The 10125-nt window shown below is 37.2% G+C and overlaps 1 protein-coding gene and 1 long non-coding RNA gene across 4 annotated transcripts in view; both read right to left on the bottom strand.

Moving 5' to 3' along the window:
* LOC107685507 (uncharacterized) overlaps positions 1 to 2548 on the bottom strand; it is a 12794-nt gene extending 10246 nt beyond the window's left edge. The window contains exons 1-2 of one of the 2 annotated variants that reach the window (XR_001633961.1): positions 2177 to 2548; positions 2015 to 2076 (exon numbers count right to left, since the gene is read on the bottom strand). This is a non-coding gene — a long non-coding RNA (uncharacterized LOC107685507). Of the gene's footprint in view, positions 1 to 2014; positions 2107 to 2176 lie in introns of those variants that run through there. The other variant, XR_001633960.1, reaches the window with a different exon arrangement.
* A 2712-nt stretch (positions 2549 to 5260) lies between these two features.
* Positions 5261 to 10125, bottom strand: part of LOC107685491 (regulator of G-protein signaling 14-like) — a 12099-nt gene continuing 7234 nt past the window's right edge. The window contains exons 7-16 of one of the 2 annotated variants that reach the window (XM_016482090.1): positions 9155 to 9346; positions 8964 to 9081; positions 8827 to 8870; positions 8554 to 8745; positions 8288 to 8364; positions 7358 to 7484; positions 6801 to 6876; positions 5927 to 5982; positions 5731 to 5833; positions 5261 to 5647 (exon numbers count right to left, since the gene is read on the bottom strand). In XM_016482090.1, the coding sequence (XP_016337576.1) occupies positions 5382 to 5647; positions 5731 to 5833; positions 5927 to 5982; positions 6801 to 6876; positions 7358 to 7484; positions 8288 to 8364; positions 8554 to 8745; positions 8827 to 8870; positions 8964 to 9081; positions 9155 to 9346 (1251 nt within the window). In that variant the 3' untranslated portion in view covers positions 5261 to 5381. The remainder of the gene's footprint in view (positions 5648 to 5730; positions 5834 to 5926; positions 5983 to 6800; positions 6877 to 7357; positions 7485 to 8287; positions 8365 to 8553; positions 8746 to 8826; positions 8871 to 8963; positions 9082 to 9154; positions 9347 to 10125) is intronic. The other variant, XM_016482089.1, reaches the window with a different exon arrangement.

Genomic DNA, 10125 nt, shown 5'->3' with positions numbered 1-10125 from the left:
ATAATAATGATAATAATAATAATAATAATTATTATTATTATCATTATTAGACAAAAATAGTTTTAGAGTAACTATAGAGAAATTGTCACCATGCAGGACACTTGAAATGTCACGTCAACTGGAAAAAGGCCGCCAGCTGAGGTGAGTCTGACCTCAAACATGAGAGTGGTGCAAATGTCAACACTTAGAAGACAGCAGATGGTGACTCATCAAACCATCATCCCTGTTGCATGCATGTGTATTTGCTGGCAGGAGAGAGACTACGAGGGTGAAATAGAGATATAGATAGATAAATAGAGAGGGTAAGAGTGTTTTAAAATGAGACGCAAATATTGAGCTAGAGTAAAGAAAATTGCCTCCTTTTTCCTCCTGCATCTCAGTTCAATATTTTGTATTATATGTCCTTAAAACAGAAACTTTAATCAGTATGCAATAGTTATTCTAAACAAGAGAGTGGCACGGAAGCAGCTATTCAAAATCTTACCCAGGACTGAGGCCAATTAGGACACTACAGCTCTTCCGACTGCATCACCAGATGGCATTACCATGGCAACAAGCCGGTACCAGGAGCCTGACAGATGAAGGAATGAATGTGAAGGGCTGTGTCCCTCGAGGGTGGGTTTAGATTACAGGGACCCCCGTCTCAAAATGTGATTTTTCATCTTTCAAAACAGAGCAAGGTAAACTTTGTGCCTGCACACAGTGTTCTGGAGAATGGTTACAACAATGCGGTTTGAGTTTATTCAAATCAGTAATGGAAAATGATTAGTTTGACTCATTTAGGTTGCCTGACCTCATCTTTTGATTACACTGAATCATTCATGTTGTTTAAAATAGTCTTTATTGTGTACTTTACATCTCTGTTATGAACAATTAACTGGCAGATGAGTCAAGACAATTATGTTCCATAAACCAAGCCAACTAAATCTAATGATTCATCTCAGATCAGTTTTAAACATGTTGTGCACAAACTCTGAAATGTTGTGAACGGATAAAAAAAAAAAAAAAATTAAAATGGGAAGAGCAAGAAGGATTGTCCTCTCAATCTAATACATAACAGGAAATCAGTATTCTGTGAGGCACTATGAGAAATTTATCTTGAAATTTGCAAAATAGTTTATAGTCAGTGTTATAACTTTAAAATTGCAAACTTCCTTTTGATATTTTAAATATTTTTAAATAATTCACAGAACTGTGGGACAGCACTATACACATACAAGTTACAGATTTTGTACGTTAAGTCATTTTTAAAGTCAGCATTAATTGAAAACTTTCCTATTTTGTAATGTTATAGATCTTACTGTGAACAATTCATCTGTGTATACACACACATACATACATACATACATATATATATATGTGTGTGTGTGTGTGTGTAATGTATTTATTTATTTTTGACCTAATAACGTGTAATTAAAATGTCATAACTGGACTCTGTCTGGTGTACGTATGCAGAACTGTCTGATATGAAAACACCAGCAAAACATTTCTGTGTACAGCTTATTCTAATAAAAAACTTTTGACCACTTAACTACATATTAGCCAAGGTTAGATTGACAGTTTAACATATCTTATAGCACCTCACATACAGCGTTTCATATTTGAGAAAAAAAAAAAAAAAACAACTAAGTACATTTTAACAAGCAAATTTAGATAAATTCTTTAATAATGTATACACACTGAATTATTAATTTGGCTAATTTGAATGAACACTGTGGGAAGTGGAGGGCAGCTGTGGTGTGTTTGGGTCTAGCTGCAATGCAGGGGCCAAATATCGCTGAAAGGATAGTAAAACTTGAAACTACCTACATTGTGGTGACTAGCTAAAGGTAGAGATACATTGTCCCTGTTCTGCTTCTGACACACACACAGGTTTAAGATGACTTCAACACCCTAGACTAAAAAAAAATAATTACATTTTTAAATAAATAATAATACAAATCTGGTGCATATGCTGTAATTAGCATAACAAAAACTAAAATAAAAGAATTGGAATTTGTTAAAGTGGTCTTACCTTGCAAAACCTGTTGTTATTTCAGTGTATACTCATTGAAGACAGACACGCAGTTCACTGTTCTGCTTTAAACAACAGAAAATAGACCTTTGAAAACGAGTTAGAACAGTATAATCGTATCCTCACAAAGACATGCTCAGTGATGTAAGGCAGAATCCTCACCTCACAGATTTGCCTCCCTCCCTTCTGTCTTCTTTCACTCTCTCTGCCTTCCCATCCCTTCTCTTCTCTCATTCTCTCTCTCCCTTTCTCTTTCTTTCTATCTGTGCCTCAACTTGGGAGCTGGTCATCTAATTGAGTTTGATTACTTCACTACTCACTGTCCATTCAGAGACCATAAAAATAATGTCCCTGATGAAGACTTTCCCGAGGACAAGATGCACTATGGGGAAAATGTGTGTGTGTGTGTGTTTGGTTTGGGTGTGTGTTATTAAAGCCTAGGGAACCATCAGCATCAAGTTTACAAGCTGAGTACACTCCATGCATTAGCTCCTTCTCCCTCCCTGCCTCTATTTTACCTCCTTCCATTTCTGTCATTCTCTCTCAATTCACCCTGGGGCAGCTGCAAGTCTTTGGAAGACACACCATGAGTGAACGAAACCCAACAAACCTTGAGTGGTCCTCACAGAAGCCCAGCCATTATCAATCTTTTAAGCCATAAAAATTATCCTTAAATTTAAACTGATCATATTTAATTCAGGCTCATGGTCTTATTGTAGACAGTTCATCAGTAGACGTTACTGTGAAGCAAACTAATGGCTCATGGAGGGCCAACATACTGCAGATTTTAGCTCCAAACAGCTCCAATTCACACATGTTTCTAATGAAGGTCCTTGATTAGCTGGTTCAGGTGTGTTTAATACGGGTGGAAGGCAAGCTAAACTCTGCAGGACGGTGGCCTTCCTGGAACAGGTTTGGACACCCCAGGACTAAACAAAGAATGACCGCTGCCCACGGTACCATTTACAGAGGCTAAGGCTGTCACAAAAATTGCTGTTATATCTCGAGACAGTTAATGCCATTATATAGTTTAGGAAGTGAGATTATATTCTGCACACCAATGCATAAAAATGTACTATCTGATCAATTTAATGTTGTAAAAGTTACAGTAATAATAGGAGAATATAGCTGCAAGCAGCAATTCGGGGCCAGGCACAGAAAGCACAGCAAACACGACAAATACAGCTAGCACGGAAATTACAGTAAGCACAGCAAGCATGTCACAGGAAACAATCTGAGGAACTGCAATGTGCATTTCAAAGGCACAAAAAAACTTATAAGGTTTTGTATAGAAACGCAAAGCAAGACTGTAATTTTATGCTCAGAACTGTCTGAAACTTCGCCAAATAGGAACTAATTTTAAACAAATGTGGAAAGATTTGTAGGAGTTGGAAAAAAATGTTTTTCATACTGTATACCTAAAAACAGTGGACCAAAAAGATGTTCGAAAATGGCATGTGGAAATTACAGTAAGCACAGCAAGCATGTCACAGGAAACAATCTGAGGAACTGCAATGTGCATTTCAAAGGCACAAAAAACTTATAAGGTTTTGTATAGAAACGCAAAGCAAGACTGTAATTTTATGCTCAGAACTGTCTGAAACTTCGCCAAATAGGAACTGATTTTAAACAAATGTGGAAAGATTTGTAGGAGTTGGAAAAAATGTTTTTCATACTGTATACCTAAAAACAGTGGACCAAAAAAATGTTCGAAAATGGCATGTGAGATATCATCGGAATCATAAATCAAGGAACGTAATGTGACAAATTACAGTTTGTACAAAGTTTTCAAAAGTCTTCTGAATGCTAGGTGGCACTGTCTATAAATGTCTCTGGTACTGTCAGGACATGCCGTCAATGAACCCTACCAAAACTCATAATTTTCTTACAAACATTTCAAAAGTTATGAACAGAAATAGCCATTTTTTAATCTTATGACCCTCAGATCATGGTGCTGATGAAACGTACAGAGGTTTGTTTCAATAGGTCAAAATTTTGCAGAGATACAGCATCTAATTTTTCATAAAATTTTGAACAAAAAGTAATATCAAAATTATGTTCAGTGTGGCTCGGTCTAATGATCATCTGTTGAGAATTGGACCAAATTTTAAGAAGTGTAAAAAAACAAAAAACAGAATACAGTACATTTTAAAGTGGCTGAGTCTTAATGTAAGATAGTGAATTTGATCACCTTGAGGAGAGTAATCAGGTGTACTGTACTAAAAACTATTTCTAGAACAAAGGCTTCAAAAATTATAACCATTGGAAAATTACATTTTTGAACTGGTGGTGGCACTATAAAGTTGGTCCTAGAGACCCCAAAGTTGGTCATATTACTATTCATTACCACCACTATAATTGTAAAAGTGAAAATGAAAGTGAGTGACATGACTTGTAGCCAAGTATGGGACACCATACTTGTGCTCTGCATTTAACCCATCCAAGTGCACACACACAGCAGTGAGTAGTGAACACACACACACACACACCGTGAACACACACTCGGAGCAGTGTGCAGCCATTTTCGCTGCGGCGCCTGGGGATTGTGCCATTTTCCATCATTTTCCAATGTACCGTTCCTAGAGCTGCCATTGACTCCCATTTGGGAGGAATAATAAGTAAACTAACAGAAACGTACATCACCTTCGGTGCTTGGCCCCTAATTACAATTTTATAAAGAACCATTAGTACATTAGACACACTCAAGGGTGAACTTGAGCCTCCAAAACTCCACTCATTCTGGTATGGAATCACTCGATGGAACTCTACTTTTCATGATCCAATCAAGGAAAAAATCACAACGGGGGAAAAAAAAATAAAGTCTAAAAATATCCTGTTTCACCCAGGAATGTTACTGTACATTAAGAAAACTGTTAAAGTCATTAAACACCTGAGATATTAATGTACATTTTTACATAAACAAATGTTTTTAATATTAAAGGCAAATTTATACATTTATAAATTAAAATGAATCTAGATTAATAATTGCTTAAAAACTGTTCGCTCATAATAACTAATGCATTAACTAATGTTAACATACATTAAATTGTACTCAGAATGTTATCAAAACCAATTTCCAATGATTTCAGTGGAACCTTTAAGCCAAAAGACAATGACTTCATGAAAACAGATAGAATGTATTTTTGTTATGCGAATCATTTTTAAATAAATACAAGCAGCGGGACATTAACGTGCAGAATTACATCGACTGTAAACAATATTTCATAGCATTGCTTTTATAAAAAAAAAAGAAATTTGACAATGACAACTGTCCATCATTAAAGACGTTCCTTAAGCATTATTCTCTATTCTTCATGCTCCAGTGTGACTGATCATTGAAGCAAAGGTTGTAACAAGTCTGTTTAGCTCACACCACAGTTTCTCGAGCTGGGTTTGAGCACTCATTCTCTGATTGTTCCTTCCCTAATGTGTTTGATTGTATTGCAGGAGAATCCACTTCAAGAGATCCCATACTGGAGCAGGACTCCTCCAGTGACCTGATTGTGTCAGATTCCTCCACTTCTTCCAGGGGTAACTGGAGGAACTGAGGCAGCATTAGATGTTCTTTCTTCAGGAGGCCTCGCTGATCATCAGCACTGCAGCACTGAGCTCGGTTTAACAACTCCACCAAACCTGAAAGTCCCAACACATTTAGATAAGGAGGTTGGGTTCTACTATGAAGACCAGCGAAGAGAAATGAGATAATCATCATTTACCCTCCATGTCATAGGTTCTCCTCAATACAGGGTTCCTTTGCCGGGCAGTTGATCTGGAAATCGCTGGAGGGAACATGTTTGCATCCACAGCACCTCTCCGATCCTGGTGACAGATGCATAAGATGTTAGACCACAAAGATGGAATGAAGAAAATCAAGATATTGAGTTCTGCTGTCCTAAAGTAGTATAGACTCACTTGTAATGAAGGTGGCGAGAAGTTTCCTTTTGAGCTGCTGGCCTGGTCTACACCTGCTAGATAGATTAGAATTTTAATTTTAGAGCGAACCGTTCAAGACTGATTCCAAGGAAGAACAAAAAAATCATAATCTCCCATTGTAGAAATATCGATAAATTCCATCTATATATCATATTTAAAACCCAAACATGTAATCAGGTCTAGTGTGGGAGAGCTTTAGTGCTGTACAGGGCCTATCTATTTATCTATCTGTCAGTCGGTCGGTCCATCCTATCTATCTATCTATCTTATCTATCTATCGGTCGGTCGGTCAATCCCTCCGTCTCTCCATCTATCTGTCTATCTATCTATCTATCTATATATCTATCTGTCTGTCTGTCTATCTGTCTGTCTGTCTGTCTTCATCTGTCTGTCTGTCTGTCTGTCTGTCTAACTATCTGTCTGTCTGTCTGTCTGTCTATCTATCCATCTGTCCATCTATCTATCGGTCGGTCGGTCCATCCCTCCGTCTCTCCATCTATCCGTCTATCTATCTATCTGTCTATCTGTCTGTCTGTCTGTCGGTCTGTCGGTCTGTCGGTCTGTCTATCATCTATCTATCTATCTATCTATCTATCTATCTATCTATCTGTCTATCTGTCTATCTGTCGGTCTATCTATCTATCTATCTATCTGTCTGTCGGTCTCTCCGTCTATCTATCTATCTATCTATCTATCATCCGTCTATCTGTCTGTCTGTCTAGCTATATGTCTGTCTGTCTGTCTCTCTGTCTGTCTATCTATCTATCTATCTATCTATCTATCTCATCTGTCCGTCCCTCCATCCATCCATCTATCTGATAGATGTAGAATTTAAAATATCATTTTTACATACCTTTATCTAGAATTAGTTTCTTATTGGCCAGAGAGGTGACTGCAGTGTTCATACTTATTATCTGTCCAGTTCCACTCTGAAAACAGAGAACAGAAATAAAAAGCGTCATTAGAAATAATTAGGTTACTTAGCATTTGTTACATCTGAATAGCATGTTCGAGTGAAAGCCTTCAGTTTGCTCACTAGGGGTGTGCAGGCTCTATTCTCTTTAACATTGCTTTATAACAATGCATATTATGAAAAGAATTGTTTTGAACTGAAGTTGCTGTAAATTACTATAACGAATACTATAGAGCATCTGGAGGTTTCTTCTGCATAATAAATGTATTGAGTTTTTTGGGCTTCTGTGTGTGGGGGCTTTGATAGACATAAAAACATTAAATGATTTGTTCAGTACTGGCACTGTCCTACTTTTGCAGCTGCAGTTTAATAACTAGAGAAACAGGAAAATCTGTGAATGTCTCCCTGTAAATTTGTGGTCTATCAAAAAAGGTCAGACTGTTAACTTTCAACAAAGAACAAAATGCTTGTTCCAGTCACTCTAGGCCTCCCCTCACCATGGTGACAGTGGCATCCTGTGACCTGAGATGGTATTTCTGAAGCATTGCCGTGAGGGCATCCTGCAGGGTCTTATTGGACTTCACCACAATGGCCACCGTCTTTCCTGTGAAGGCTACCTGCACTCTGTGCAAGAACCACAACACAAACACATGTGCACATAACAGATTGTGGTCCCACTTTATATTAAGTGGCCTTAACTACTATGTAACTACATCAACAAATAAGTACAATGTACTTATTGTGTTCATATTGTATTGCAAAACACTTTTGCTGCTATTGAGGTGGGATATGGGTAAGGTTAGGGACAGGTTTGGTGGTATGGGTAGGATTAAGGGTGGGTTAAGGTGTAAGGGATGGGTCAACAGTGTAATTATAAATGTAATTACAGAAACTAATTACAGATGTAATTACATGCAATAAGTACGACGCAAAAACATGTATGTACACAATAAGTGCATTGTACCAAAGTATTAATTAAAATGTAAGTACATAGTAGTTAAGGCCACTTAATATAAAGTGGGACCCAGATTGTTTGCATTTAAAGGGTCTAGCCAAAAAATAAAATTCTGTCATCATCTTGTTCCAAATCTGTATGACTTACTTTCTTCTGTGCTCTGTGGATCACAAAAGAAGGTATTTTGAAGAATGATGGTAACTAAACAGTTTCTGTTCCCACTGACTTAAATTGTATGGACAAAAAATTCAATGGAAGTCAACAGGAATCTGAAACTATTTAGTTATCAACATTCTTCAAAATACATTCTTTTGCCTGCAGCAGAAGAAGTCATACAGGTTTGGAACAACATGAGGGTGAGTAAATGATGGCAATTTTCATTTTTGGGTGGTCTATCCATTTAACAGGTTTTTGTACACAAAAGTATATTTCTATTCAAAAATGTACTTATTTATTTTTCTCTAGCACTCACGCAAACGTGACCCTCAGTTCCAAAAACACTTGCTGATCCTTCAGCACAGAGCTGTCCTGGTCCAGGGACAGTGGTTGCTATAAATAACACCCAGTGGGAGATCACAATAAAAAATAAATGCATGAAATAAAATCACAAGTTTAGATTTGTACAGAAATTCATGTATAGGCATCATTTTTATTTGTCCATAAAAACATTATATAAAAAGTTTCCAGGTTCATAAGAAACCAAATTCAGTCAAATGTGCCCATATTCACACTTCTTACCTTGTCTTTGCCATGTAGATAGATAATGATGTCTGACAGAGGAAGGCCTCTTTTTTCACACAAACTGGTGAGCATGTTGCGGATGGTGACACCAGGTCGGGCCGGGGTCAGAGAAGCCGTACCATCAGGCAGAAAGACACAGCAGTACTTATCTACCCTTCCGTCTGCAGAGCGTGCCACTAATTTCTCAACCTGCAACAACAGTATTGATTTCAACTGGTACTATTATGGCATGATATAATACTGGTATTGGCAGACTTTGCAGCAAGTTACCTCCGAACTCTTCACAAGTCCAGTCTTGAAGCTAATAGGTGATTCTGGAAATGGCCAACAGAGAACAGAGAATTCATTAGACCGTCTAAAGGCCTCTTCTTAGTTCAATTTGTCCCATATTGACATCATAAGATCACCTCCCCAGGACCCTCTCTTCTCTTTGCGCTTGTCCAATCCCATCATGCTTTGCAGATTGACCTTCCTCCTCTCTACCACATCATCACCATCTGCTGTTCCAGGCTTCACCTTTAACCTCTGATAAAAAACAAACTCATATGAATCTCTTATTAGGATAAAAGTGTTATATTTTGCATTGAGAAATTCATACCTCTTTAGTTCTATCGAATTTGACTTGCTCTTTGGGTGAAGTGCTGCTGGTGTGTTTTGTTGTTGTGAGGGGCCTGCCACGAGGGTCCAGCCCTGGCAGAGGCCTGCCCTCCACATTCGCTAGCATGCAGCTCTGATAGAGCTGTGAGCGCACAAAACGAGTATAGCTGTCAAACTTCATCAGTTTGAAGATCTGGTAGAGGGGAGAGGGAAAGGAGAGGATAGGATAGGTGAGGACACTTCTGTTCAAGAGGGAGTCAAAAGGAGGGTGGGCTCTTGATTTGATTGCTTTTAGTAGCTTTGGATAATTGAATCATGAGTGCCGTCTGTTCTTAAACTAAAGTGGTTTGACTCACTCCATATAACAACAAAAATGTTTTTGTCACTTTTCATAATACAATGAAAAAATATATTCAATATGACACACATCCTCTTTCTTAAGCCTCACAAAAGAGTAAAGTACAATATTATCCAGTGTCGTATGTTTTTTTTCACAGACATGTTTCACTTGTTTGAGCAATGCAAAAATCTCTGCTGTTTTGTTGTCAAGGCTGAAAGCATTTGAAATTGATTGAAAAAGATACTTAGTGTCTGCTTGCAGTGAAGACAACTTTGTTGATTATAATGGGAATGCTCTAGTTTTTCTTATTACGTCATGTAATATTCTTAATACTATAACATGTAAAAAAAAATATGTATACCTTGAATGCAATGCAAAACAAATATTGCAGATTTTTATACCAATATTCAATATGAGATTTGTGAAAAATAAAATGGGTAATTATACGCAATGAACATTAAGTACACCTGCTGTTTTTTTTTCCTTTTATATCTTAACAACAATAATAGAGAATTGACCAAATCTTTTATATTATGCTGAGTTCAGTCATGAAACTATTATATATGTATACTATTATATATATATATATATATATATATATACACACACACACACACACACACACACACATA

The sequence above is a fragment of the Sinocyclocheilus anshuiensis genome, unplaced genomic scaffold (assembly GCF_001515605.1).
Source record: "Sinocyclocheilus anshuiensis isolate Anshui unplaced genomic scaffold, SAMN03320099.WGS_v1.1 scaffold922, whole genome shotgun sequence".
In the NCBI taxonomy this organism is placed as follows: Eukaryota; Metazoa; Chordata; class Actinopteri; order Cypriniformes; family Cyprinidae; genus Sinocyclocheilus; species Sinocyclocheilus anshuiensis.
This window is presented reverse-complemented; position numbering and strand designations above follow the sequence as displayed.